A 27,993-nucleotide genomic window follows, 5' to 3' on the forward strand; every position below is an offset into this window, starting at 1 on the left:
GATAGCTCCAAGCTCAAGGAAATAAATTGTCAATCCCTTGTCACAACTCCGCCAGTCCCAGCACAGCGGCAATAAAGCAAATATGGATCTGAACTCAGTGCAAGATCTCAAGGGCGTACTCCGACCTGATTTCTTCCATGGCTACGCCACAGCAGCAGCACAAATAGAAGGCGCCTGGAACAAGGACGGTAAGGGCGTCTCAATCTGGGACACATTCGGCCACACACCGGGCAAAATCGCCGATGGAAGCACAGCCGACGACGCCGTCCGAGCGTACGACTTCTACCGCGAAGATGTGGCGCTCATGAAATCCTATGGTGTAAACGCCTACCGCTTCTCCCTCTCCTGGTCCCGTATCATCCCCCTCGGCGGCGCCCACGACCCCGTCAACGAGCAAGGCATCAAATACTACTCCGATCTCATCGACGAACTTCTCCGCAATGGAATCACCCCCTTCATTACCCTCTTTCACTGGGACATTCCCCAAGCCCTGGAAGACCGGTACGGGGGCATGCTGAACCAGGACGCTTACACGCCGGACTTTGTGCGCTACGCCCGCGTCTGCTTCGAGCGCTTCGGCGATCGCGTCAAGCACTGGATTACTTACAACGAGCCAGGCGTCTACACTCTCGCCGGGTATGCAGCCGGTGTGCATGCGCCAGGGAGATCGTCTTTCCGCGAGCGAAATGCCGAGGGCGATTCGTCCACTGAGCCGTTCACTGTTGCGCACACTGAGCTAGTCTCGCACGCTCACGCTGTGCGCTTGTATCGTGAGGAGTTCCAGCCCCAGCAGAAAGGAACTATTGGTATCACACTGCACGGTAACTGGTCTGAGGCGTGGGATGAGGAGGACCCGCGTGACCAGGAGGCTGCGGAGCGTGCGCGCGAGTTTGAGATTGCGTGGTTTGCGGATCCGTTGTATAAGACGGGCGATTACCCTGCGTCCATGCGGGCGCAGCTCGGTGACCGATTGCCGAGGTTCACGGAGGAGGAATCGAAGCTTGTGCTTGGGAGCTCGGATTTCTATGGTATGAATAGCTACACGACTTTCTTTGTGAAGCATAGGACAGCGGAGCCTGATATCAATGACCACAAGGGTAATGTGGAGGTATTTGACGAGAATAAGCAAGGTGTGTCTCGTGGGGAGGAAAGTGATACCAAATGGCTCCGGGCTGCGCCTGGGGGATTTAGGAAGTTGTTGAACTGGATCTATAAACGATACCAGATGCCGATTTACATCACGGAGAATGGGACCACTGCCAAGGGTGAAACGGCTCCCACGCCTGAGGTTCTTAATGATGAATTCCGCATCAATTTCTTTGAGGGCTATGTTGGCAATGCGTTGGCGCGGGCTGTGAAGGAAGACGGAGTTGATATCCGATCTTACTTTGCTTGGACGTTTACTGATAACTGGGGTAAGTGGTAATTCTTATGAGTAATTGAACAATAACTAACAATTCCTAGAATGGGCAGCTGGATATGCGGATCGTTTCGGTTGCACATTTATCGACTTCGACTCCGAAGAAAAGACTCGCTATCCCAAGCAGTCTGCCTATTACCTTGACAAGTTGTTCAAGCATTTGATTAAAGATGAATAGATGATTTATATTGATAAATAGTGAACATGATTGAAATTCCTGCTATATGTATTGTTCTGCTGATCAACTAATTAATACAGCGGTAGTAGATGTTATAGACAAACTGTCTTGCACTAGAGACTACTGTGTCACTACTATCCTATATAACACCATATCACACCACATAAACCCCCAATTTAATATAATATCTAGAAATAGCCAGTTAGGGTAGGTCATTGCGATCCTTATCGTCTCGACCCCGAATGACTCCAACTGAGGGGAGCCGAGGATCGGCTCGGCTGATATTCGCTCAATTAAATAGCTGGAGCCTTCATCTTTTTTGATCTGTATAGTATTGTACTGTACAAATTCAACATGTCGTCTGAAAATGACCCAATAAAGCTGAAACTCCAGGGCACACCCCGAGAGGTACAATCCCTAATACCAACCTGCATAAGGACTCCAACTAACTATGAAATAATAATTAGATTGGATTACAACATGGTCGCGCATTGCGTGAACAGATTCACAGCCAGATATCTATCTACGACACCATGTTCCAACACACCTCAAATTTAGCCTGGGCAGATGTTCGCGAAGTCGCAACTGAATTCCAGCCCACGCTCCAGAGCCTAACGCCTCATTTGTTGACAGAGATGGAGGGTATTGCAGAGGGTGCCGGGCTAGATATTCTGGATATAATCGCTCTCAACTGCCGAAGCGAGATAGCGCTAGGACGATTTTCCGATGGCTGCACGTCACTATGCTGGAAGAAAAGCGAGACGACACGAGTGCTCTCGCAAAACTGGGACTGGACGGCGACTGTTAAGAAGAACCTAGCAATGGTGTCTATTGAGCAAGTTGGAAAACCGACTATCTATATGGTTACCGAGGTCAGTACTAGTACTCTTGTGTGCGGTCTATATTCTGACATATAACTAACTATCCCCAGGCAGGGATCGTCGGCAAGATTGGATTCAATACCAATGGCGTCGGAACTTGTCTTAATGCAATTCGCGCCAAACCGATGACTAGTAGCAAGGTTCCAATCCATGTTGCGCTTCGGTTGTGTTTGGAGAGTACTTCTGTCGAGAACGCCGTGAAGACGCTTGAATCTCTCGGTGGTGTCGCTTCTGCCCAGCATATCCTTTGCGCGGACAGTACCAAAGCCCTGGGGCTTGAGCTATCGCCGGTGGGTGACAAGCATATCTCCGAGGATGCATCGGGGATTATCGGCCATACCAATCACTTCATTGAGAATCGATATGTGAATGAGCCGCCGTGGCTGTCCGGATCACCTATCCGGCTTAAGCGGCTAGGGGAACTAACACAGGAGTTGATTCAGGGCGGTGTTCAGGGCGATGCTATTACCCCTACTTTACTGCGGGAACGTGTCTTCTCTGATACGTATAATCAGCCGCAGTCAATATGTTGCCAGGAGGATCCGTCGCGCCATATCTCGAATAGAAGTAGTACTTTGTTCAACATTGTTATGAACTTGGACCCGAAGAACCTGGGGGCGGAGGTGGTCTTTGGCCGGGTTGGGTCTGGAGAGGAAGGGTCTGTCTTGACAATGCCTTGGTGAATATCATGAAAGAGGGCTGTATATAGACTGGGTCCGTCTTAAACCACAAAGAAGGTGATATGTCTTTGTGCTAGCATTGATTTATTGAATGTCAATCTTGCACCTCAAATAATGAAATGCTGCTATATTGGGATATAAAGAAGCCGATAATGAGCATTGTTGCTTCATTTCTTTTGACCAAGCACTCTCGCATAGACATAAAAGGCACCGGATGCACCCACCAGCTTAGCTACTCACTCTTCAATCAATCCCAAAGCCACTACATCAGACAACCACAAAGGACCCGGGTAAGCCTCACAATCCACTCTTCTAAATACCATTTAGTATCGACACCATGTCTAAGTGCATTTCCCACGGTACGTACGCAGAGGAGCGTCAATTCCTCATGACCACGCTGTATACTCATATTCCCATGCTGAGGGATGCCGCCGATGGGGGTGTGACGATGGTCATTAATTCTCTGAAATATCTCGTTTCACGAATTGCTGGCCTGCGACTGGCCGGACAGGCTTGTTTTAAGGGCGATCGCTCTCGCTGGACAGCCAAGTGTGAAAAGCTCACTGGGCAGTTGACATGTTTTATAGATACTCTCGAGGAGGACCACAGCAACGCCCCCAGAGTCGCCAACGATATTGAAAATATGATGCTCTTTTTGGTATTTTGTTTTCCTAAGGATCCTGAGGGCAAAGCTCGAAGAGAACGAAGTGCTGCCCCGTCGCCTGAACCTAGGGGTTGATTGATTTGGATATTTAGATCAATGAAGTTATTTGGAATCTGAAATTTGTTCCTAATTGTATGGTAAGATCAACATAGTAATGTAGTATGGCGAACTGATGTCAATATTTAAGTAACATATTCCGAATTCAGATATTTTCTTTGTTCAAAGTTTTCTGTAAAAATCCTGGTATTTCAGCTCCGGGAATATGCGGATGGTGGAAGATGCTATATCCAATCGTCATTGAGAATCACATCAAAAAAATGCGAATCGAAGCAGAGTAATGCGTGCTTGCAGAACTGCAAGGATTATTAGCCACCGCCCTTCAATTATTTTCTTTGTCTCATTTCTCTTCTTCTTTGCATCACCCAAATTTCCCCATAATGGCTTCTGCAACGGGAATTCCTCAAGATCACCCAGATACAATACCGCAAGATGATGAGCCTCTATTGGGCCGTCCAGGCGATGTCACACAAAGATCCGATGAGAATATTTATCGGAATCTCTTCACAGGTAAGCATGAAAAGCCTCTGCCTAAAACCCACAACTGACTCCAAACTCAGGGACAGCAAGTGTTGCGCAAGCAGGAATTTGGATTGTAAGGACATTAACAAACTAATAAGATCGTCAAACTAATGAACAACACAGCTAGCCGCGTTGGTCTGGCAAGGAATCTTATCCCTACCCCTCTCATTTTTCACCCCGCATCCAGTAAGAACATCAGAATTAGAAATACATCAAAAAGACACTAACTGAAGATCCTCAGCTACTTGGCATCTCTGCCCTGCTTCTTCAAGTCCAAGCCGCACTCATCTTACAACCAACCGCCACCCCGCAACAGAAACGTACCGGTACTCGCATCCACTACTCCTTGCAACTGCTCAGCGTAGTGGCTTTTGTATCTGCCTTTGTTATTATCGAGATTAACAAAGGCTCTCATCCACATTTCGTCTCTCCTCACGGCATTTTAGGTTTGGTTACTTACATCACTATCGTGCTGCAAGCCGTTGTCGGGGTTATCCAGTACTTCTTGCCGGTCACCATCCTTGGTAGTGTCGACGCTGGGAAGCGCATTTACAAGTATCATCGTTGGAGTGGCTATGTTTTGCTACTGCTGGAGATTGCGACTGTCGTGGCGGCGACGCAGACCGACTACAACTTGAAGGCCATTCATATTCCTCTATGGGGTGTACTTGTTTCTGTCGTTTTGATTCTTGCTGGGGTGGGTGCGAGGGTTAAGAAGCATAAATTGGGACTGTGAGATGGAGAGATATCAATTTGAACATTGAAGAGTAAAGACCATTTACCGTGAAATTTCCAATGGAATTTGATACTTCAAAGCAGGAGCATGTGACTCTGAAAAATAAAAATGGCAAGAGGAAAGGACCCATCCATTTTAGGAAGGTACGTGAGACTATCAAAGGATTCCTCCCACCTTTCTTCCTCTGCTCTTCTTCCTCTCCCCAATCCTCCTGTCTCACCGTAGCCCACCGAGCCAGCGCAGAGGGTGGTCCGCGAAAGACATCAACACCAAGTTGTTGAGGCCTTCGATGGTCCGAATACAAATCAAACCCCCAGTTCTCGTGCGAGTCCTGATAAGTTGGTGACTGAACTCTTGGAGTTCAAGAGTCACTGACAGATCCCACGGAATACATGGATAGGAGGGGTTTTTAACCCCGCCCTCTCTCATTGTAGTTGTCTACTTGTAGGTAGTTTCCTGAATATATCCTTTCACCTTCCGTAGTTCTAGGTCCAGTTCAATATAAATTCTTAATTGAAAGCTTTGATCATAATATCATATGTGAAACGAACCTGCAAAGTACTGTGTCGGGTTGGGTTTGCCTTGTTATTTTTAGCGCTCCAATACGCTGTCACGTAACCTCCCTTCAAGCAGAACAGGGGTGGTCAAAGGCTACATAGCCATGGCGACGAGTAGGGCCAAGTTTCAAAAAGAAAATTCCTCTCACCGTTTCTTTGCACAATATAGCGGGGATCAATGAAAGACCAACCATACGCACAAACTGATCCAGCAGTCCACTTCGCCGTGCACAGCTCGTCTTAACTCAATGGCTCCACCAGAGAAAGCATCAAACTATAGAAAATTGTACAAATTCATCAATAGATGAGTCCATCATCATCCTCATCGCGATGCTCTAGCTATCTTAAAACAAGCAAAAGCGGCAACAGCCAGTAACACCGCACTCAGTAACACATCTGCGCCAGTCCCGATACGACTCGAGAGTAAGCCATCGTTTGCCGTATCGCGCGGTATTAGATCAAACGTTGTCGCAATTGCCGACCATCCTGCAATCGCCGGAGCAACCAATGTATCAGCCATTCCAAAGAAATACTCGAAAGGAAGTTTTGAAGTCGACGACAAGGCAAACGTCAAAGCAAGAGAGTACAACTCTAGAAGGCGATACCGACGTCCAGACCCAAAGCACGGCAATGTCAAGAGAACGAATCGATAGCATGCGTGCGCAAATATCCACGATTTGCTGACGGCAGTGAAGACGAACAAGTTATCGTGAACTCTGACGGTCTTCCATCCAACGCGGCGTCCTTGTTGGAGGATCCAAACGAAGAGTGCAACGCAAGTAATTTTGCTGCATATTCCCCGAAGGGTGCCGCCGGTGGGAGTCCCGATCATCATGCCAATGTTTGCGTACACCGCAAAATTAACATAGGTCGTGAAGGCGGGCAGAAATCTCGTCTGCAAAGACCGATCCGCGGAGAGGAACGTTAGGACAGAGCCGAGGCCAAAGGGAAGTAAACACATAATTTTGGTCATTTCGCCGAGAGTAGCCGTTGTGTTAAATATGAAGATAGTCGCGCTGACCCCAAGGACGACGAGCAAAAGCAGGCCTGGGCTTCGAAGAGCACACCCATAGGTGAGGATGAGAATGATGGTAAGCCATACGTTAAATGGGATATCAATGTATGGTTCAAGCGCCATAAGTAGTGAGAAAGCCATGACATGAACCGCGTAGTTCTATCCGGAGCTTTCACTTGAGCTTCCCCTGTCGTGCGGTCGACGCCTAATTGTGCTCTCGGTAGCCAGTTGGATTTTCCAAAACGGGACAATTTAACCCAAGAGTTTACTGAGATGCTAGGAAACCCAGAAATTGGCGTCCGAAGGAGAGATGGAAAAGACGAAAGCCTAGCATACCCGAATATATCGGCCCACCTTATATCGGAAATATTCTTAGAATCCGATCGGTCAAGATCATCGACTTCGGAGAATCGTTTTTACGCACTACACTTCCCCAAAACTTTACACATGCCACTACCTGTTCGGTGGCCGAGTCGTATTCCAAGATTATCGTGCTGCCTTGCGGAGCATGGTTTGTATGGTAGGCGGATTTCCGAAAGCCCACAAATGGGCCCAAAGCCCAACCAGCTGTGGGCTGTGGGCCCAGCTTTGAGGACCAACCCAAGTCCATTAATGGGTTCACTAGGTTGTTGGCTCGGCGGAGGTCTACCCTTTCTTTGTTCGGAGGCTCCAGTTCTTCCCTTTATTTAACATGTTGTCGTGTAATTTGTATCATCTGCTTTGTTTAATGTTCTCCAAAAAATCTCAGATATATATATCAACCAAATGCCCATCACCAATCTTCTTTTCCTTTCCCCAGCTCCTCCTGAATCTCCCAACTATACCGAGCAAATTTGCTTGCCCGACGAATCCGCTCTCCATAACAGATAAACACAGGCGGCACTATACAAAACGCAGTTGCCACAGCAGCAAGCACCGACATAGCATTATTATTTCCCAACCGCTCAAACATCTGCCTCGTAAACAGCGGAAAGACGCCAGACAGCAACGCTCTCACAAATGCAACAGCAGCAGTAGCACTAGCAGAGTAACTCAAATAAGAATCGGAGATATACCCGTACAACACAGTATCCATTTCCGTCAGCGCATAACCCACCAGAACGAGGGAAATCGTGGGCACGATCCACGCAGTGTGGGTCTCAGGTGGAATAGTCCAGGCAAACCACCATAGACCAATTGCCAGAAATGGACCACCAAGACCTAGCCCGATGAGCTTGTATTCCGGCTTAATAGGACGTCCCTGTCTGCGGAAATAGTTGAGAATGTAGCCGTCTAGCACGCGGGTCAATGTGCTAAGACAGGTCCCCAGGCCTATAGCGATGAACATCAGTGAAGCGTCGGTCTTTGCAAATCCCATTGATTCGTAGATGGGTTGGAGGGCTTCTGTGAAGATGTAGATGAGGGACATGGCGATGGAGATCATTACTGCGATGACGAAGATGATGGGTTCCTGGAAGAAGAGCTGGGCTGGGCGAAAGAGGGCTTCTTTCACGAACATGTTGAGATCGGGGATATGGTCGTGGTTGAGTGGCGGTGGAATCAATTGCATGGTAGTATCGGTGACCCGTTTGACCTCGTAGGCTAGCAACAAGGAAGGTCGGGATTCTCGAATGAAGAAGAGACCACCTGTGATTGCAGCAATAATGATGGAGAAGATATAAAAGTTCCATCTCCTGGGTAGTTGTGAGAAATCATACAGATCATATTTAAGGGTTACGTACCAATCAAGACCTGCAACAATATAACTGCTCATGATGGGTCCAAGAACGAGGCCAATGTTTGAAGCAACTGTCCAGTAATACATAGCCCATATTCGAGCATGCGAGTTGAACATATCCTCGATGCTGCCGCCGATGATGGTATAAGGGATCGCGGAAAGAAGCCCGGCGATGATGCGCATGATGATAATGACTGGCATTACACGCACCAGACCGATAACCATACAGCAAAGGGCGCTGAGACCACTGCTCACAATGTACATGTTCCTGCGCCCAAATGTCTCCGACCACGGGGGAAATAAGATGGTGCCTGCCACTTGGCCGAGAAGGAATCTGTTCATTGTCAGATGTGCAAAGTAGACCAAAACTAGCTAGACTCACATTGTGACAAATATAAAAATAGAAAGTGTCTCGCTAATATTGTATTCATGTTTGGCCTGTGCAGCAGCTGCCGACTAGAAAAGACTAGAGTGTTAGCTCGGCAATCTTATAGGCTATTCATGATAGCTGTATACACTCACACCTGCGGTGCTGGATGCTGTTCTGTTATTACTGTTAGCTTGTTGATAAACTAAAGTTGGGATGTAGTTGAGTCACACATAAAAAGGTCCAAAAGACAGATAAGGACAATATCGTAAGTCTTTCGTAGGCCAGACCAATTTCGAGGATGCCTTGGGTGATCTCGCAACCATCGCACATATTTTCCATCCGGGGTAAGCTCAAGAAAATGGTCACGCAGGAGCTCGATGGCTGAGGCTTTGGGGTCGTCTGTTGGTAAGGTCGATTCTGAGGAGATAGACTGCATATTGGGCAACCATGGAGCAAATCATATAGAAATGATTATAAAGAATGGCCGACTGAGTCACCGCACACAATACGTCAGTCCTGAATAAAGCTTCTGGAGTGGGATTCGAGCTTTTATCATCCTCGCACATGTCCCTGCTCGGACATTTTTAATGCAAACCTTGCCCCGAGGAATGGAGCCCCTTGCGATCTGCGCACTGGGGTTTTGGAGCTCAGTTGGCAATACATATAACGCGTTGGCCACTTAAATTCCCCCAGGAATTTTGCTATCGCCGAATCCCTAGCTGCCAATTGGTGGATTACGAGCACGATAGGTAAGTCAAGCTTCATGTTTCAAAATCAGGTTTATACCTTTGCCAGCACTACTATTTATCTAATTGGTCGTTTATATAGCTCTGAGAATGATGAAATTTCTAGCCACGAGACATAACCTAGTGGCTTGGTTTCTAGGGATAACTATTCTCAGCATTCTTCGTGGTGATTTCTCCGCGCGCCTCGAACAGTGCAACTTAGAACAATCAGAGAGCAATGACGATAAATATTATTGCTTATAATTTCAAGCTATGTAGAGATTGCCTATAGTATAGTTATATCGAAAGAGCTATAAATTTAGGGTTTCTATGTCGTTGTCTGAATCTAAGCTAAGAAATAAGTCTAACCCTACAAGCAAGTTGAAGCTAACTATATAGCGCTAGAAACAGACAGAACTTGCTTATCATTAGCTATACATGCTTGCCCTGATAAAACGGTTCTACACTAAAACATATGTATTGTAACCCTTATACCTCCATACCAAGCAAGCCAACAGTACTTTTCTTACTGGAACATAGCTTCATTCAGCACATTATCAACTTGGAAGATGCTAACAAGCCTTTCGGATGAATTACAATATATAACCGGGTCCATCTATGAAGTGCTTAGAAGGAAGTAGATAAATCCTACTCTTGCTCCTGCTCTACACTAGTCAATTCAATCTGATATTGCAATTGCCCACCCTCTTTGCTGTGTAACACATGTTCTCTCACAAGACCTGTCCACGGGTATACCCAAATAAATCTGTTTGTTATAACCAATGTTGTTCTCGGGCATTTGGATAGATAACCATAGAATTAAACCAGAATACTTGATTTAAGCCTATTTCCAGCTAAAATATGATGTATGAACTCAACTATCCAAATATCGATGTTTATACTTGCAAGGCGGAAAGCCAGTGGATCTGCGCCAAGACGATCTCCGACAGGCCACCTCTCCGCACTCTTTAGCTCTATCAAAACACAACCCAGCCAAGTTAGCTGAACACAGTGGTAATGTCTTTATCCACAGAAGCAGAAGAAGAAAGAAAATTTCTCGGTATCTCTAACCAAGAATAGTCACTATTAGAGCGACCTATCCCAACCCTCCCGCCCATCTGTTGATTGCGAACCGCCCACCATGCTATCCTCCCTCTCCTCGACCATTACAAATGCTCGACAATCAATCGCGCAAGTGCTGAACTTTGCGCTGGTGCTTTCCACAGCTTTTATGATGTGGAAAGGCCTCTCGGTCGTGTCTGCATCTAGCTCTCCAATAGTTGTGGTTTTATCCGGTAAATAACCCTATTTCACGACCGTCGGAACACAACTCACATTCCATCTCCACAGGATCAATGGAGCCCGCATTTCAACGTGGTGACCTGCTTTTCCTCTGGAATCGAAACACGAGGGCGGAGATTGGAGAAGTTCTCGTTTATAATGTTCGAGGAAAGGACATCCCGATTGTCCACAGAGTTGTTCGCACTTTCCCTCAGGTCGAAGGACGTGCGAACGCAAAGAAGGTGAAGGAAGTTACAGTGTATGTGGTCGCCCATTACCCGGTATTTTTTATTGTGGGTGCTCTTGCTAATGGGGTTCTAGGGACACAACACCTACTTCGCATATGCTCCTCACCAAGGTAAGTCACCGAACAATTTGACTGGCTTGGGAAAGTTCTAATATGTGACTAGGGTGACAACAATTTGGCAGATGATACCGAGTTGTACTCAGAAGGTAAGCGATACACAGCTTGGGAGACTTTCGAAGGTTACTGACAAGGTTAGGCCAGGATTATCTCGACCGGAAGGAGGATATTGTTGGCAGTGTTCGTGGCTATATACCTATGGTTGGATACGTTACTATTATGCTCAGTGAGCACCCTTGGCTCAAGACAGTGATGCTGGGACTCATGGGACTAATGGTCATGATCCAGAGGGAATAATGGACAAAGATACATATCGGCAATGGAAATGGTAGAAATAGAACCAAATTGCATTAAATTTTAGGGCGTATCAGATATTCTGAGTGTTAATAGTGTTAATCTGTGCACTGGTATGTTCGTAAATACAATGGCAATCGGCGAAGATATCAAACTTCTCCACTGACGTCTTTTGCCGCGCACCCCACTCGGAGCTTCTAGCTTCGACCTAAAAAGCCCCCTTCTTCTAGCATCTCTCACACATAGGCCCCTTTTCATATGAAATAAATTCCTATTCATCCATCACCCCAACATCTCCAAGCGCGTCCTACCCCAACGCGTTCATCTGCATTCTTCCTCGACCTCCCCGCTCTTATCACCCCACCAAATCCACCACCACCACCACAATGGGCAGCATCAAGCGCATATCAAAGGTAAATGCCTATATTTTCACATGACATCATCAACTATGTGTTAACCATCTATTCCAATTATAGGAGCTGACCGAGCTCACCGAATGCCCTCCCGAAGGAATCAAGGTTGAGCTAGCCGATGAGTCGAACGTGTATGAGTGGAGGATCACAATGGATGGACCCGAAGGATCACCATTTCACGTACGCAAAATACATCCGCCATATCCTCACAATATCCAGCTCTCCACAAGAGTTCCCTGAACTCGAACCTCACTCAAATCCAACGCCTTTCTGACCCTTTGGCAAACAGAATGGCAAGTTCCTAGTCAAGCTCTCCCTACCAACGGAATACCCGTTCAAGCCACCGACAGTCTCCTTCGCAACGAAAATCTACCATCCAAACATAACAAACGACGACAAAGGAAGCATGTGTCTTGGCATGCTCCGCGCCGACGAATGGAAACCCAGCTCCAAGATAGCTGCAGTCCTGCAATTCGCCAGACAGCTATTATCCGAGCCGATGCCTGATGATGCCGTCGAGGGACGGATTGCAGAGCAGTACAAGAATGACCGGGGGCGCTATGAGGAGGTTGCGCGGGAGTGGACTCGCAAGTATGCTTGTTGATAGCATTGCTGTGCTCTGATTTGAGGATTGGCTACTATGGAAATGATCTATGTTGTGTTCTATCCTAGAACTAGATCTGCTTGTTTGCATGCAGTCCGCTTCATAGATTTACTTATCTGAGAGTCACCCCGCTTACGACTGAAACGCTGTCATGTTATTCTTGTAAATTCCTCAATGCGAGATCTAAATTCAATGCGAGATCACGGTTTGGTTTATATTTGGAATCTACGTGGTGGCATGAAGTGTTACCCATATCTCTTTACAATTATACTCCTTTGGAGGACATTCCTATAGGTATTAGTCGTACTGAATATCTTATCGGTCCAGCCAGGTTACTTGCGCACAAGACATCAACATGTCGATGAAATCCTAACCCGAGAATCAAATTGGTATTGTCATCCTAACGCCACGCCTTCCAGTCCAAGCATTCGAATATCTCAACAAGAGTCAGAGATATGAACAACCACCCATCTCAGAAACAGAAACAAGTTGAACCAGAACTCCCGATATCTATCACAAGTAGTCAGCAACAATCCACAAAACCAAACAATCCAAATCAACATACCAATATCCCAATTCCCATTCAAAGCAAAATAACAACCCCCCGACTACCAGGCCGCGTAATCTCCAAATCATCCGCCGAAGGCCGAAACCCATGCTCATCCAGACTCGCCCGATTAGCCCTAACAAAAGATCGTTTCATATGCCGCGGCAGGCGATTGAAATCTGCCACGATGCTCCGATGCAACGATGCCACTTTCGACTTGGCCTGCAGCCAGGATCCGTGGTGGAGATTGAGTTGTGCGGGTGTTGTTGGCGTGTTGAGGATTGACAACATGGTTCGGTCGTAGATTGCAATTGCGGCTTTAATGTATACTAGTTCTTCTAGTTCGCCGCCGAGATCGACGACCTGGGATGGGGATTAGTGTGGAGGGGTAGACTTGGATGGAGTTGTACGTACCGCTTGGGGGAGTTGCACGATACGGGGTGGCATCGTTTGGTAGGGTGTTGGGGTTTCTGTTTCATAGAGGTTAATGTGAGATAGAAGTAGAGGGTGGGAGGAGTTGGGTACATACTGATGGTTGGTAGAGGTTGAGGAAGAATGGGGAATGGGAAGAGGTAGTGTGTAGGTCAATCACAGGAGCTGTTGGAATAATAAGGGAGGACTGAGAAGAGATGAGAGGAATGAAGCCCCATGGCTTGCCTATCGGGTGGAGGTTGTATAGAAGATGGGATTTGGGGTTTACTTACAACTAGAGGTAGGAGACAACGAAACATCGAGGAGTACATATAGTCTAGCAGATGGATGGACATAGATAATTTGAAGGTCGAGTTAACGGTAGATATATCGAAGTGTAGGTACAAAAATCTTAGGACATCTTGGTAAGGGAATACTAATGGTCTGGCCAGGAACTACGTTGGAAATCGGTGGAAAACAATTATCAAACAGAACGTTACAGTTCATATTCCAAAGGAGCGGTCATAAGGACCGTATATGGACATTCATTACAGCGTGTCAGAATACAACGCTACATACAACCCGAACGGCCACATCCCCGGGCACGTCCAACGCTTTTTCGGCCGCATGAAGAGAGGATATGAGGGTACTCAAAAGGGTAAAGAAAAGGGAATCAAAGATGCGACATCAAAAGACGTCAACATTTACAGCTGGCCAGCAGTGTTGAAGTCCTCGAGGGCCTCAGTAACACGCTTGCTCATGGTCTTCTCACCCTCGCGAACCCAGACGCGGGGATCGAAGAACTTCTTGTTGGGCTTATCAGCACCGTCGGGGTTACCGACCTGGGACATGAGGTAGTCCTTCTTGTTGAGGACGAAGTCACGGACACCGGTCAGGTAGGCGTACTGCATATCAGTGTCGACGTTGACCTTGACGACACCGTAGCTAATAGCCTCCTTGAACTCCTCCTTGGAGGAGCCGGAACCACCGTGGAAGACGAAGAAGACGGGCTTGTCGGAGGCAGAGCCGGTCTGCTCCTTGACGTACTTCTGGTGCTTGGAGAGAAGCTCGGGGTGGAGCTTGACGTTACCAGGCTTGTAGACACCGTGGCAGTTACCGAAGCCGGCGGCAATGGAGAAGTAAGGGCTGATGGGGGCGAGGGCGTTGCGGATGGCAAGGATGTCCTCGGGCTGAGTGTAGAGGGAGTTGTTGTCCACAGACTCGTTGTTGACACCGTCCTCCTCACCACCGGTGATACCGATCTCCTATAGAAGTTGTTAGCACCGCAATATTAATAATTTGCTCTTTAGGATAACGTACCATCTCGAGCCACTGCTTCATGGGGGCAGCGCGCTTAAGGTAGGCGGCGGTGGTGTTGATGTTGTAGTCGACGGGCTCCTCAGACAGATCAATCATGTGGGAGGAGAAGAGGGGCTCGTTGTGAAGCTTGAAGTAAGCCTCATCGGCCTCGAGCATACCATCCAACCAAGGGAGGAGCTTCTTGGCGCAGTGATCGGTGTGAAGGATGACGGGGATGTTGTAGGCGGGGGCCACGCTACGGATGTAGTGGGCAGCGGCAATGGAACCAGCAATGGAGGCCTTCTGGCCATCGTTGCTCACACCCTTACCGGCGAAGAAAGCAGCACCACCCTGGGAGACCTGCAGGATAACGGGGCAGTTCTGATCACGAGCAGCCTCGAGGGAAGCAACAACAGTGGAAGAGGAGGTGACGTTCTAAGGTAGAGTTAGTACAAGATCCCAATATTTCAGAGAATTAGTTTGAACTCACAATGGCGGGGATAGCGAATCCCTTCTCCTTAGCGTACTCAAAGAGACGGAGAACATCGTCGCCGACAATGACGCCGGACTTGCGAGTAAGTTGCTCAAGAACACCCATTATGAAGTTTGTACAAATATTTTGGTTTTGTAGAAATCTAAAAGGGAGAAAGAAAAAGAGAGAGGTTAGAAGGTGTATAAAAGGGTAGGCTTTTACCGGGAGCTGAAAGCGGGCAGAGTTAAATAAGGAAGAGGGGCAAATGGTTGGAGGGGCAAGCGTCATCGGTGAAGGGAGAGAGACAAGGTTGGACTCACCGGTGGTGGAGATGTGTGGGAACTTGTGAGGTCAGTGTGATTTCAAGAAAAAGAAGAAGAAGAACATTGAAGATGATATAACACTCTCTTTATGTATCGTTAGTTCCCGATCTTCCCCGTGATGGCCCGATGTTACCGTTGAAGCCGGAGCTGTTTATAATGGGGGTATAACATTGGAAGACATTCTATAGGGAAATTATGAGGGGTTTTTACACCTATATCATAAGTTTTGTACTTTTGTAGTAACTTAATTAGCATTGTTATAAACATCTACAGCTATATCTAACAATATCTTCATAATATCTATAGAGTCAAAGTACTCATAATCGATGAATCCGTATTTTGTTCGTGGCGGGGATGCCGAGGAGTTCGAGGCCATTCGCCGCAATTCCATTTTCTCTTATGAAACAGATTATATAACTTTATCATATGAAGATATAATATTCAATTTCATTGTTTCGTCCTCACCGTATTAAAAGCTATCAAATATTGTATAGAGATGCAGAGATGTAGACATGTACAGCTACAGAGCTACAGAGCTTGCAGAAAGTCAAGTGACATCATCTTCGCCGTTTATCGGAAGTTACCTTTTCCCTCTCCCGGAATTGGTATTCTCTTCTGTTGGGCTAATTTAATATATTTCTAACCCTTTTTTTTTAATTCTAAATCCCATCCTGTACAGTATGGGGATATATGTATTTACTGGAATCTAAATAATAAAGAAAACGGCCTATCAACGTCCCTCAGGGTTCGTCTCAGGCTTCTCCAACTCGTAGAACAAGAGGTAGACCTCCCTCTGCATGCCCAGCACGTCCGAGGTCTTACATTCCTTGATCTTCTCATCGGAGATACGCCACCAGCGATCGTTCGGTTTGCGACGGCGCCGAAGCCGCGAACTGACCCCCGCGGGGGTATCCTGGGAAGGGCCGGGTACGCTGCGGGAAGGCCGCGGGGAAGGACTCCAGCGACCCTGGTCCGTCGTCGGGCTATTGCTATCCGAGGTAGGAGACAATGTCTGTTTAGAGGAACGAGAGGTGGTGCTCTGGAAAGAATGACGTGAGCCAGAGGTTGTAGGCCGCGGTTGAGGAGGGGTAAGTTGGGTCGCTGAAGCGGGGGTCGAGATTCCAGATAGCGAGGTCGACGATCCCGCTCTCGAAATGCTTCCTTCGCCGTCGATATCAGGACTGCTGCGTGGTACAATCCGAGGACTGGGCGCCGCGGACGCGTTCTGACTAGCAGTGCGACTCTGCGCATAGGAGCTGAAGACCTCGGGTGTCGAGAATGGTGGGTAGATATGATTCCGTCGGAAGGATTCGTAGTGTCCGCTATGGTGGCTACCCTTGTGGCAGACAATCGCAAGCAACTTGTACCACTTCTGGCTCAAAATGCTACCCAAGGGGAGCCGCTCTGGGAAGGAGACCTTGGCCGCGTTTTTGCTCGAGCTGCTCTGATCAAAGATCGATCGCGACAAGTGGATGGCAATGACCTTCGGGAACGCGGTGATGCGCATGTGCCGTGCGATCCTGCGCTTGGGGACGGTCTCTGACGGAGGGAATACGATACCCTCCAGCTCGGCCTCGGGGTCCGTCTCCAGAGCCTCGCGGATGCGGGTGATTTCCTGATCCAGCCGATCTCGATCATCTTGTGTTCGAGCACGGGCTAACTCTTTGGTCTTGGCATCCACAGCATGCTGCAGGCGACATCGGTCGCAGCGGAAATCCTCGATATATTCAGTCTTGAGGAGGCCATCGAAGCAGGAGTTGAGCGTAGTTGAGCTCTTCTGTGGCACCTGTAGTGTCAAGTTGACGAAAGCCGTCTGATTTGGCTTGTATTGATAATGACAGAACTGGCACTCGATCTGCGACTCCATTTTGCCTTCGAACGGGAACCCAGACTCCTGGTCAATTTGCTTGAGTTTCGTGTCGATGATGGCAGGCAGTCCATTGGCTGATCCGTCATCGATGCGCACTTCCACCTCGGACGAGCTTTCTTGTGTGCTACCCTCTTCGCCTCCCGTGGTAGAAGCAACTGCATCAATAGCATCCAGTGCTCGTTGACGTGCGCGCGCACCAGCATGGTACTCATCGCAGAGTCGCTCAAGAACAATCTGCAAGAATTCCTGCGCGTCCTGCTGATTCCGGCTGATGCGCGTGCGGAACGCGTACTCCAAAGCCTGGATGAAGTCGCGGGCCGAGATCGTTTTCTTATAAATTGGCCGCTCGTTCAGTCGGTCCAGCATCTCCTTCAATGCCCGTGTGATTATCCCCTGTTGCAACTCCCGTAACTTATCCGACCGCGCCGGCGTAAGTTCATCATCGGGCAGTGTATGGTATATTTCCGGTCCGTCCAGCTGGCGCCGGTGCAGCTCATGGATCAGGTAAACCCGCAGATCCCCCAGGCCAGCTAAAGCCTGCAGCACCGAATTGATAAAGCAGTCATTGGCCATGTTGGACAAGCCAACGATGCTCTTCTTGCGATTGCTGTCATTTGACTCATCTCCGTCGATTGTGTAGTTCGGCCCGAAGACGTAGAACAGAGCAACGGCAGCGAGCGAGGCCCCGGCCGCATAGGCGGCGACCGTTGTCGGCTTTTCTTGCATCAAGCAATGTGGTATATGGGAAGGGAGGTTCGGAGGTTCGGCGGTCCGTTGGGTCGAAGCAGGCAGACTTATATCTCATTGCCCCATCCTCGGATTGGCCCGGATAGTAGCTAGGGGCGTTGTATGTCCTTAGAGAAAATCACAAGAGATGTCAATGTGGGGGGTCTAAAGGGTGAGAACAAATTTGCAGAAATAAGTTCGGGGAAGACGGGAGAAAGGGCGAGAGCGGAGCGAGATTCATGCGGAGAAGAAACGAGCATTTTCGTCCATAAAAATCAGGTTACAGTCAAATGGGGCAAACTCCACTCAAAGATGAAGGGCAATACATTCCTTTTCGCCTGACTCTTCATTCAATAGAAATCCCCTTGGCCTACAAAATAGGCACCGTTGTTAGCAGGTTAGACCCCACGGACGGATTCTCCCCGGGGCCGAATATCCGTCTTACACCATCCCCGCATATTTGCAAAGTTGCATGCGGTTACATGTAGTCCGGGGTAAAGCCCCCTGAATATCAAACACAAGTTTTTGAGTCAAGAATTTGTGAAAGGTCTCATCGAAAATATGGGCTCGTCTCAAAAGCAATATAAATCTTCAGAGTTTCCAGCAACGTACTTAACATAAAGAGACCGTAGACTTCTCCAGCCACTCTAGAAGGACACAAGGAAATCCATAATATCTTCGGCATCTGTCATATGTCCAAAGTTATAACTTTTGTAGCATTCCTTATTTGGAACTATTTGTATCAAAATCTAATCATGTAAATTCCTCCCCCACATAGACACCTACCAGCGCAACAGGCTTATGCCTGAAGCGACTCAGGCAGGGTAGCAACCTTATCATTAAAGAGCTGCTCAGCCTGCTTCCAGACCCGAGAGTTGGCCCGGTCGTTAAGAGTGAGAAGGCTAGGCAGGAGAGCCTCGCTGAACATCTCAGAGCTCTCACGGGGAAGGAGAGATGGGAGGTGATCAATGCTGATCACGCTGAGAGGCAAGCCTCCAGCCTCCAGCCCGGAGACGGGAACTGTTGGCTTATCGAAAGTGGTCGTAATGTCGTACAAAGGAATGGGGTTCAGGGGGTTGGAGCTGGTGAGAATTAGCTGTGCGCTCGCTGGCATAGTTCATATCTGATAACTCACGTGTCGGCGCTGACGTCGCAGATAACGGATAGGGTTCGGTTGGGGGCAGACAAAGACTCCAAGTTCACGAAGGCTAATGCAAAAAAAGGGTATTAGCCAGGAGAGTCGAGAGGAGAGGATGTATGTATAAAATTACCTGGAATCTTGGCCGAAAGGTAAATGCAGTTCACGAAGATATCCGCTTCATGTGAGATTTCCTTGAAGGGACCGCCTGCAGAAGTTAGTTTATGAGTTTATATCAAATTGAAGAAGAGGTCGGAGATAAATAGTCGACTCACCTCGCGCAGTCTCTGCCATATCCCACTGAATAATGTTGGACTCGGGGATACCGACATCCTTGGCCAGCTGCACGGCACCGCTGCCACAGCGTCCGAGCTATAACATTGTTAATATGCATATCGTTTTCTATGGGTCTGCGCAAGACTCACAGCTCCAATAACAAGGATCTTGGGTGCCTTGCCGGCAATCTTCATGCCAGCCTCGAGTGACTCCTTAACAGACTCGACCAGACGGTCTTGGTTGGCGTAGGGAACCTCACCAGGCAAGGTCTCGTTGGGGTGTGTCAATTGCCAAGCCCAGTTCTTCACAGCCAAAGCGGATCCTGTTCCATGTCTTAGTATTGGTTCTGTCACAGAAGCTTCATATATATATATACCTGCGTAACCGGCGGACCATCCGAAGGCTAATAAAGGAGCGGAGTTAGCCAATTGCGTTGAAACAGGAACACTTCAGGACAAGAGTCTTACCAGCAACTCGGCGTCCAGAATCATCAGTCAAGAATTCAAGATCGAGCAGTGTGCCCTTGCCGCGAGGCCAGCGGCTGAGAACCTTCTCCCAACCACCCTGTTGCTTGAAGCAGTGTGCAAAAGTGACGTGGACGTGCTCCAGAGGGAAGTCATCCTCCGGCAGCTCCTTGAGACCCAGGATGACGGCATCCTTAGGGGCATCCTTGACCCAGGATCCCTCATCGACCAAAGGCGCACCGATCTATAGTAATTGATGATATTTAGTGCGAATTCGAGCTATAGTACTTGTGAGTCATACCTTAGAGAATTCCTCATCTATAAAGCACAATCAGTTATTGAATCAGAGAGCAACGGTCGGAGAGTACGGGGTGTAGACTTACCTTCAAAGATGCGCTGGGTAGACCGCTCGACAGTCACGTCATAACCAGCATCAATCAATGCCTTGCAGGTAGTTGGGGTCACTAGATGGTGTATTAGCCAATTGCTTCCCCGCCATTGTAGGGGCTGAAGCTACTCACAGGCAGACCGCGCCTCAGCGGGCTTGGTCTCAGCGCGCAGCCAAATCTTTTGTCCAGCCATTGTGAAAGGAGGTAATAAGAATATTATGAAGAGCAAAAAAGAAACCAAATAGTTACTGCTCTATCACCAATAATGACACAGACTTTCCCCTCCAGTAATAAGCGGGGATGGAAGGGTTATTCCGCTCCGAGAAATGACTCAGTCCCGATTATCGGCCATTGGACCCATCCGAAAAGAGTGGGTTTATGGATTGGGATTTTATTTAGGAAATTATCTAAAGATTGATGTTCTTAAAGAATTTGACATAGGGATATAGGGTTCTCTCAATCAGAATTTATCGCAGCGCATATGTCTACATAGTATGTACTCATGCAGTGCACAAGCATTTCCTTTATTTAAAAGGTCATACGATATCAGAAATATATTGCGTGGAACTTCTGTTGCTTTTGAATTTGATATCTTTCCCAGCCTGTAATTTGGTCGGGGAAAAGATATTATTCCTACAGCAGCGTGTGTACAGCCACAACGATGAGAAGTCTTGGACATGAATAGACAAACATGATAAAATCGAAGCAACACGGCAAGCCTGCAAATAGAGTGATCTTAGTCTATTCAAGCACCCTTAGTCCGGCTGCGGGTCCGGCTACCAATGCCATCTCCTGGGATAACCTTGTTCACGACATCCTTAATCTTCTCCTTCTTAGACCGACCAGCCTTCTTCTGTCCTGCATTTTCTGTGCTAGAGGGGGCAACAGCGGCGCCATTGGTCTCTGTAGCAGGCTTTTCGTCGGTCTTCAGCTTCTTGGTATCAGGCTCATCCGACAGTTCAGGCTTTAATTGTTCCTTGTCCGCAGCCGAGACCGGAGTGGGCGTCACAGTTGAATCAATACCACGCTTCTCACCCGCCACTGTTTCATTCATAGGTCCTACTGAAACCTGAGATTCACGAGCAACAGGAATGTTGCCAGTAGTAGACTCTGCGGGCTCTGTCACAGTCGGCTTGGTGTCTGGAGTCGGCTCGGTATCCTTGGGCTCCTCAAGCCCTGACTCCACATTTAGCTGCTCATTGCTTATATCGGGCTTGTCCGTTTCCGCAATAGCTGGGCTATCCGTCTGAGTTGTGTTTAATCTGTTCTGGAATGCATGCGAGTGTTCTTTGACCATCTGAGCAGTGTCCTGTTCTGTTATATTCCTTAGTCAGCATCTGGAGTGCATTTTCCAAGTTTACAAGCACTGTCCTGCAACCATACGTTGGGAAAATAATTGGGTCACAGATACCAAATGCTCCTCGGATTCTATGGGAGTACGTGGGCAGATAAAGCACGTACCTGAAGCTGTCTTGGTGTGCGCGGGGATTCCTTCAGTAGCCATTGTGGATCGATAATGTCAGATGCCGGGCCAACGTGTTGTAGATTGGTAAGGATTGAGTGGGGAGTTATCTCAAAAGCAATGCGACTGCAATTCTCGCTTAGGTGAATTTGTACGAGGAAAAAAGAAGCAAAGAGGAGTCGGTTAATTTGGGGGGGAGGATGAGGTGAGGTCGCGCGGTGACGTACTTGAGAGCACTGAAAACGCTACCCCCGGCTGATTCGCCGCTCCAGCCTTTTTGACTCTCAACGACATTCTGTCGCACAGCCTCACCAGCCCCAGAATTACAATTGCCACGCAATGTTCTCCACAAGAGATAGCTGCGAGCACCGTATGTTTCCAAAGTTGTTGAAGATTGTTGGTTATTGATCACAGAGTATGTAGAGCTTATCCTTAGGAGATCGTGTGTAGACAGTAATGTTATGCTCTTCATTGAGCCCAAAGGGCTTGTCTAGGAAACTGGCCTAGCCACTATTGACAGTATAGGTTATATAAATATATATCAACAAGGGGCGCTTTCGTATATTGCTGCAACGAAAAGGCAAGTTTGAGGATAATTGGTAGTATTCAATATCACACACCTCCAATGCTGTTTTAGCCATGTGTGGTTGATACCTTGAGTTCCTCATACAATTCGGAAAATGTATGTAAGAGCGTCAAGAAGATGACGCTCTAACCAAGTGGAGTAGCGGCAGTGGCTTTTGCTTGGTGATTCGGAAAATGAAGACTTGTCGAACAACCGGGCTGAAGTGATTTGATTGTGCAATTGTGCACAAATGAATGCCAATGAGGATTGTATCCTAGCAGCGTGCCAGCATAACTGCAGGTATCCTGCCTAAGACCGCCTCTGAAGGTAGACAATAGAGAAATGTGTGTGTGTGTGTGTGTGTGCCTCTGGAGTGTGGGTGTTGGTTTGAATGGTCTTCAAACTCCTGGCCATGTGCGAGGGTAGAGTGTTTGTTCGATAATTTTCAAACTAGAGGATCACGTAAAGCCCCAGTTCAAACGACCGAGATGTTCCTCTCCAGACGATGTATGCGACTTCTCAGTGGCCGGAGCTGCTGGCTGTTCCGGTAGAAGTTCTGAAATATGTTGCTCCAGCCGAGAGATATCACGGAACCTCTTCTGCTCAACGAGGACGCGAAGAGCTTCGGAACCAATCTCGAAGAAAGCATCACGTCGAGTTTCATTCCAAGCCTGGAATTTGCTTGGTGAGAGGTTTGCCACGAATTGGAGGAATGGGCGTGGATCGGGATCTGTTGGGTGACAGACAGCCACGGATGCTAGCAGTAAGGACCGAGGAGACAACACAGAAACTGTATCCCTGAACTGATCATACACTAATGTTGACACCTGCTCACCCGACGGCTTGTACTCCATGGCCATACGGCTCAAGTGAGCGCCTGCAGCCAGCAGCATTGGTTTCCTTGACTTGTGAGAAGATGGACCTAGGAAATGCATCTGGCACACACTCAGATACTGTTCCATCGCCGAGCCGAAGCCATTTCCAAAGCAGGCTTCTGCATCTATAAAATCAACAAGGAGATGATTGAAGGTCTGCCGTGCGAGCCCTTCAGTCATCCGGCCATTTTGACTACCTAGGTCGTTGCTCATGAGCATTTGCAACCATTGCATGACAGTGCTGTGTAATCCCTCTGCGACCATGAACTTGGTCAACGACGTAGTCGCTGACCGCAAACGCAGAAGGGATTGCCTCGATGTGCCATCTGATGCCCAATACCAATTCACGATCCTCGATGCCACCCGAGATGTTTTCATATCGACTGGGGACCTGGAAAGGAGAAGTTGAGACTTTAAACAATCATTGATTGTGAGCGCGGTGACTGAGCCAGCTGCAGCCATCTGATCAAATACTGCCATGGGTTCTTCGGCTAGTCGTCGCTGGCCCTCGACGCTTTGCAATGTGGCAGGTGCTTGTGGGATGGGCCTGGTCGGTACAATACGGAAAAGAGGGTTATCGAGGATGCTTTGCAAATGCTGATCGGTTGCATGTGCTGATGATTCAGGGTTCAAGAGGGGTCGGCCATGGTTGTTGCCTGATGCGGGATAAGCCCCATCAAGTTGACGACGGAAGGAAGATGTGAGGGCATTTAACAGTTGTTGAGACTCTCTTGGAGTACGAGGTAAGGGTTGATGAATTTTGGGCCAAGACTTGAACTGGAAGATAGATGTACCCTTCATGATGAAAAGTGTTAAGGTTATCAATGGTATGTTTCAAGATTGAATGATGCATGAAGGTAAAGAGGGAGGATCTACGAGGGCGGTGAACCCCTTCTCCTCCCTTCAAAGGGCGAAAAAAAGGTGAATGACGAGTAGAAAAGAAACAGTACAATTTATAGAAAATTTGTATTGACAATAGAATATACTTAGAATATTTATATCTACTATAATTTGTTAAAAACAATTATACCTATACTATAACATATTTAAAAAAAAAACATTGTTAAAAAAGTAAAGATCTCCCTTTGTTGTAAATCCCCCCAGCATCCAATAAGCGCCACTCGCTAAAAGCCAGGCAACGCCAAGACTTGAAGGGAAGCAACTCAGATCCCGTTAGCTTTTGATCCTTTCTTCAATCTTGTCATCTCCTAACGCATTCTTCTTCTCCCCCAATTAATCTTTTTGATTTTACCTCTTCTTTTCGTCTCTTCTGGCCCCCGTGCCTGTGGTTCTGGTGCTGTTCCTCTTTTGCGAGGGTGCTCCATTTCAATAGCCTTTCCCTGCGAATCGTGACCTCCTTCCTCAATACTTCTCCATCTCACACATCTTCATCAATCAACATGTCCGATATTCAGAACCGGTCCTCCGCCTCGCGGGGTAGAGTATCCGCCCGTGGTGGCCGTGGCGGTTTCAGCTCCAGAGGTGGTCGTGGTGGAAATAGATCTGCAAACGATAACTCAGACATCTCATCCTTTGAAGAGGGTGAAATTGGACAGATGAAGAAGAAGTACTCCGACACTCTGCCAACTCTTAAGGAAATGTTCCCAGACTGGAAGGACGAAGATCTGGTGTTCGCACTGGAAGACTCGAACGGCGAGCTCTTGGAGGCAATTGAGCGCATTAGTGAAGGTCGAGTTCCCGTCAACCTAATATTCCCGACTCGAAATCAATCGAGGCTTCTAGTTCTAGGGCCGTGGCTGACTGGCTTTACAGGTAATGTCTCCCAGTGGGGTGAGGTCAAGAAGAAGACCACAGACCGGACTCGCCCTAAGCCCAAAGAGGCGCAGAGTGCTTCGACCGAAACTCCTCCAGCTTCCGCCCGTGGAACCCGTGGTCGTGGTGGAATAGAGGGACGTGGACGTGTTCGCGCAGACCGGGGCCGTGGCGGTCGCGGAGGTCGTGCAGGAGCGGCTACAAATGGAACTCGCGTAGTCTCCACTACCGGAGAGACTCCTGCGCCTACTGCTGTTCCTGCTGCTACATCAGAGTGGGCTGCGCCCAAGGCAGAGGAGACTGTTGCAGAGCCTTCAGGTGAAGGCGAGTGGGAATCAACTGAGCCTAAGAGCAGTGTGATTCCTGAGGGCACAAAGAAGGGGTGGGCGAGTCTTTTCGCCAAACCACCCGCTCCTCCTGTACAGAAGAAGCCCCAAGCCCCTCCTCCTGTTCCCGCCGCCGAAAAGCCCGCCGAAAAGCCCACCGAGCCTGTCGCCGAGCCATCTCCCCCCGCTCCTGCTCCTGCACCTGTGACTGCGCCCGCTGCCTCCCAGAAGACACCCGTTGCCAAGCCCACCCATCCCGTAATCCCTGCTATTCCGACCACCGCCGTTAACCCTCCTAAGGGCGATTTGACCGAGACGAACCTCGAACAGATTCCCGATGTCTCCGCTCCCGCTCCTACCGCCACCGCCGCAAGCACCGTTGGTAGTGGTATCGACCCCGCGGTGGCCGCCGCTGCTACTCCCACCCGATTCCCCTCGTCTGCCTACCCACCCAGCGCTACCAAGCAGGGCCGTACCCCAGGTCTTCAACGCCGTGTGATGGAGCAGCAGCAGGCTGTGGTTATGCCCGGCAACCACGCTGTGGACCGCGCTGCGGTTCAATTTGGCAGCATGGGACTGAACGGTGACGCTATTGATATTGATGAGAACCGCGAGGAGGCCGAGACTCGCGCCCAGCCCCCGCAGCACTCTCCCGTTGCTCCCCGTGCCTCTCTCCCCCCCGCGACCCAGGCACCACACTCGATGGAGACTGGTGCCGCTGGGCGTCCTGCTCCTGGCTTGCCCCCGGTCCCCCAGGGCGCTTCCGCCGACTCTTTCACCGACTTCGCTCGTTACTCTGAGCCCCAGCAGAAGCCATTCGATCCCTTCACCCAGCAGGTGAGCCAGCCGCAGCCGCAGATCCCCGAGCCATTTGCCAACCAGGCCCCCGCTCAGCCCGCTGCCACCACCGGCAGCGAGTACTCTCCTTTCTACGCCGCCGAGCAGCAGCGTTTCCCTTACTACGCCTCGTATGGTTCTTACGGCCAGTCCCAGGATGCCCCCACCGGTCCCCGCGCCGGAGCTGGATTTGGTGTCTCTGGTGCCGAGGCCCAGGCTCAGGTTCCCACCACCCAGCCTCCCAACCGCTACGGACCTATTGATGCCACTAACAGCGGACACAACACCCCCAACCCCACCGTCCCTGGCGCCACTCAGCAGACCCCCGCTGCTCAGCACATGCCCGGCCAAAGTGCCCAGCACGCCTACGGCTACCAATACCCTAACTACTACAACAACCCCCACTACGCTTCGTACATGAACCAGATGGGTCAACAACAGCAGCAGCAACAGCAGCAGTATGGTGGCGGTAACCGCCCGCGGTACGATGATGCCCGCCGGTATGAGGATCACTACATGCAGCAGCAACAGCAGCAGCACAACCAGCAATACGGCTACGGTAGCCAGTATGGCCCCTACGCGGGCAAGGGCGGCATGTACGGCCAGCCCCACGGTGCTTTCTCTTATGATCAGCAATCGTCTTCCCCCGCAAACACTGGCAGCTTCAGCCAGGCCATGCCCACTCGTGACTCAGTCTACGGCCGCAGTGGCTCAGCCCAGCAGTCTGACAACCAGTCTGCTACCGGCGCTAATGCGTTTGGCACTGGTATGTCGGATGTCTTCAGCCGCTCCCAGGGCAGCTTTGGCCAAAATCCTCCCATCGCCGGGCAGCCCCCCGTTGCCGCCGACGAAACCAAGGGCTTTGAAGCCCCCAAGGCCGGCGGTCCCAGCCCCTCCCTCGCCCAGAACCGTCCGGGATCAGCTACCAACAGCGTCCCCGGTCAGCCCCAGGCACAGACTGGTCTCCCCCCGCTTCAGGGTCAGCAGGGCCAGCAGTCCTTCGGCAGCTACCCTCAGCTAAACCCCCAGTACGGTGGAGTCGGTGGACTCGGTGGACTCGGTCACCAGGGTGCGGCCACCCAGACTCACCAGGCCTCTGGCTATGGTAACAACTACGGTGGAGGGTTCGGTAACTACTATGGAAACTCTGGTCGTGGCGGCTGGGGTGGCAACTACGGTCACTAAAAAGACAAAAAGAAACGAAGGGGAGACATAATGACCCACCAAACACATATGGCGTTGCATTTGCGGATGATTTGAAAAAGGGGTTGGTTTTTTTTGTCCTTACGGGGAAAAAAAGTTGTCTTGTCAAAAAGGACAGACAGACCCCAGATGATTTCTCTTCATCTTTTTCTCCTCAACATCTGTGTAATCTCTTACTTCTCTTATTTTGGGGAGCTTGGCTGGTTTTCTTTACTTTGGGGGATTGTCTTCTTGATGTTTTTTGTTTTCTCGTTTCCTCTTCCTCTCAGCCGTCTTGCTCTTCTTTGCTACCACTGCTCCCATCTGATGCGGTCTCTGTATTAAATTCACCAATTCCTCTCTAGGTTTCTCTGTTTTTGTTTTTGTTTTCTCGCTATAACCTAGTCGGTGTCTATTCGGGTCCGGTGTGTCACTTGTTTCCGCGGACGGTTTTCCAGTTTTTTTTTTTTTTTTTTACCTACTTCTCCCTTCTGTTGTTCTGTCTTTGTGTTTCCTCACCTTGTGCAATATCGGTCGATGATTATGATGTATGGCTGAATGGGTCTGGTAGAGGTAGATC

At 49.0% G+C, this 27,993-nt stretch overlaps 14 protein-coding genes across 14 annotated transcripts; 6 read left to right on the forward strand and 8 right to left on the reverse strand.

Moving 5' to 3' along the window:
- Positions 1-82: 82 nt before the first annotated feature.
- Positions 83-1,598, forward strand: PGRI_036650 (glycoside hydrolase family 1 protein; the record flags this gene model as incomplete). Its single annotated transcript, XM_040791378.1, has 2 exons — positions 83-1,415; positions 1,465-1,598. 2 exons carry the CDS (start codon positions 83-85, stop codon positions 1,596-1,598), a joined length of 1,467 nt encoding a protein of 488 aa, XP_040645455.1.
- A 354-nt stretch (positions 1,599-1,952) lies between these two features.
- Positions 1,953-3,898, forward strand: PGRI_036660 (putative acyl-CoA:6-aminopenicillanic-acid-acyltransferase; the record flags this gene model as incomplete). The annotated part of the gene is made up of 4 exons (XM_040791379.1): positions 1,953-2,006; positions 2,066-2,470; positions 2,530-3,137; positions 3,487-3,898. 4 exons carry the CDS (start codon positions 1,953-1,955, stop codon positions 3,896-3,898), a joined length of 1,479 nt encoding a protein of 492 aa, XP_040645456.1.
- Positions 3,899-4,260: 362 nt separating this feature from the next.
- PGRI_036670 (cytochrome b561 domain-containing protein) lies at positions 4,261-5,138 on the forward strand (the record flags this gene model as incomplete). Its single annotated transcript, XM_040791380.1, has 4 exons — positions 4,261-4,390; positions 4,441-4,475; positions 4,526-4,588; positions 4,644-5,138. The coding sequence occupies 4 exons, from the start codon at positions 4,261-4,263 to the stop codon at positions 5,136-5,138; spliced, it is 723 nt and encodes a 240-aa protein (XP_040645457.1).
- An 879-nt stretch (positions 5,139-6,017) lies between these two features.
- Positions 6,018-6,851, reverse strand: PGRI_036680 (uncharacterized protein; the record flags this gene model as incomplete). Its single annotated transcript, XM_040791381.1, has 1 exon — positions 6,018-6,851. The coding sequence occupies one exon, from the start codon at positions 6,849-6,851 to the stop codon at positions 6,018-6,020; it is 834 nt and encodes a 277-aa protein (XP_040645458.1).
- A 631-nt stretch (positions 6,852-7,482) lies between these two features.
- PGRI_036690 (Major facilitator superfamily domain, general substrate transporter) lies at positions 7,483-9,233 on the reverse strand (the record flags this gene model as incomplete). The annotated part of the gene is made up of 5 exons (XM_040791382.1): positions 7,483-8,383; positions 8,432-8,761; positions 8,810-8,883; positions 8,950-8,971; positions 9,028-9,233. 5 exons carry the CDS (start codon positions 9,231-9,233, stop codon positions 7,483-7,485), a joined length of 1,533 nt encoding a protein of 510 aa, XP_040645459.1.
- A 1,644-nt stretch (positions 9,234-10,877) lies between these two features.
- Positions 10,878-11,464, forward strand: sec11 (signal peptidase complex catalytic subunit SEC11; the record flags this gene model as incomplete). The annotated part of the gene is made up of 4 exons (XM_040791383.1): positions 10,878-11,062; positions 11,125-11,161; positions 11,214-11,256; positions 11,307-11,464. The coding sequence occupies 4 exons, from the start codon at positions 10,878-10,880 to the stop codon at positions 11,462-11,464; spliced, it is 423 nt and encodes a 140-aa protein (XP_040645460.1).
- A 383-nt stretch (positions 11,465-11,847) lies between these two features.
- On the forward strand, positions 11,848-12,478 carry PGRI_036710 (putative ubiquitin conjugating enzyme (UbcB); the record flags this gene model as incomplete). The annotated part of the gene is made up of 3 exons (XM_040791384.1): positions 11,848-11,874; positions 11,938-12,054; positions 12,164-12,478. 3 exons carry the CDS (start codon positions 11,848-11,850, stop codon positions 12,476-12,478), a joined length of 459 nt encoding a protein of 152 aa, XP_040645461.1.
- A 583-nt stretch (positions 12,479-13,061) lies between these two features.
- On the reverse strand, positions 13,062-13,472 carry PGRI_036720 (uncharacterized protein; the record flags this gene model as incomplete). The annotated part of the gene is made up of 2 exons (XM_040791385.1): positions 13,062-13,388; positions 13,440-13,472. The coding sequence occupies 2 exons, from the start codon at positions 13,470-13,472 to the stop codon at positions 13,062-13,064; spliced, it is 360 nt and encodes a 119-aa protein (XP_040645462.1).
- Positions 13,473-14,140: 668 nt separating this feature from the next.
- Positions 14,141-15,333, reverse strand: PGRI_036730 (fructose-bisphosphate aldolase FBA1; the record flags this gene model as incomplete). The annotated part of the gene is made up of 3 exons (XM_040791386.1): positions 14,141-14,701; positions 14,757-15,170; positions 15,226-15,333. The coding sequence occupies 3 exons, from the start codon at positions 15,331-15,333 to the stop codon at positions 14,141-14,143; spliced, it is 1,083 nt and encodes a 360-aa protein (XP_040645463.1).
- A 927-nt stretch (positions 15,334-16,260) lies between these two features.
- PGRI_036740 (putative ubiquitin C-terminal hydrolase) lies at positions 16,261-18,126 on the reverse strand (the record flags this gene model as incomplete). Its single annotated transcript, XM_040791387.1, has 1 exon — positions 16,261-18,126. One exon carries the CDS (start codon positions 18,124-18,126, stop codon positions 16,261-16,263), a length of 1,866 nt encoding a protein of 621 aa, XP_040645464.1.
- Positions 18,127-18,925: 799 nt separating this feature from the next.
- lys1 (saccharopine dehydrogenase (NAD+, L-lysine-forming)) lies at positions 18,926-20,586 on the reverse strand (the record flags this gene model as incomplete). The annotated part of the gene is made up of 10 exons (XM_040791388.1): positions 18,926-19,208; positions 19,262-19,334; positions 19,398-19,472; positions 19,540-19,636; positions 19,690-19,862; positions 19,917-19,943; positions 20,008-20,248; positions 20,306-20,322; positions 20,388-20,468; positions 20,526-20,586. The coding sequence occupies 10 exons, from the start codon at positions 20,584-20,586 to the stop codon at positions 18,926-18,928; spliced, it is 1,128 nt and encodes a 375-aa protein (XP_040645465.1).
- A 552-nt stretch (positions 20,587-21,138) lies between these two features.
- On the reverse strand, positions 21,139-21,897 carry PGRI_036760 (uncharacterized protein; the record flags this gene model as incomplete). Its single annotated transcript, XM_040791389.1, has 2 exons — positions 21,139-21,707; positions 21,855-21,897. 2 exons carry the CDS (start codon positions 21,895-21,897, stop codon positions 21,139-21,141), a joined length of 612 nt encoding a protein of 203 aa, XP_040645466.1.
- Positions 21,898-22,878: 981 nt separating this feature from the next.
- Positions 22,879-24,096, reverse strand: PGRI_036770 (uncharacterized protein; the record flags this gene model as incomplete). The annotated part of the gene is made up of 1 exon (XM_040791390.1): positions 22,879-24,096. The coding sequence occupies one exon, from the start codon at positions 24,094-24,096 to the stop codon at positions 22,879-22,881; it is 1,218 nt and encodes a 405-aa protein (XP_040645467.1).
- A 599-nt stretch (positions 24,097-24,695) lies between these two features.
- PGRI_036780 (putative RNAPII degradation factor Def1) lies at positions 24,696-27,416 on the forward strand (the record flags this gene model as incomplete). The annotated part of the gene is made up of 1 exon (XM_040791391.1): positions 24,696-27,416. The coding sequence occupies one exon, from the start codon at positions 24,696-24,698 to the stop codon at positions 27,414-27,416; it is 2,721 nt and encodes a 906-aa protein (XP_040645468.1).
- Between the last annotated feature and the right edge of the window lie 577 nt (positions 27,417-27,993).

This window comes from Penicillium griseofulvum, assembly GCF_001561935.1.
Source record: "Penicillium griseofulvum strain PG3 chromosome Unknown contig_86, whole genome shotgun sequence".
NCBI lineage: Eukaryota > Fungi > Ascomycota > Eurotiomycetes > Eurotiales > Aspergillaceae > Penicillium > Penicillium griseofulvum.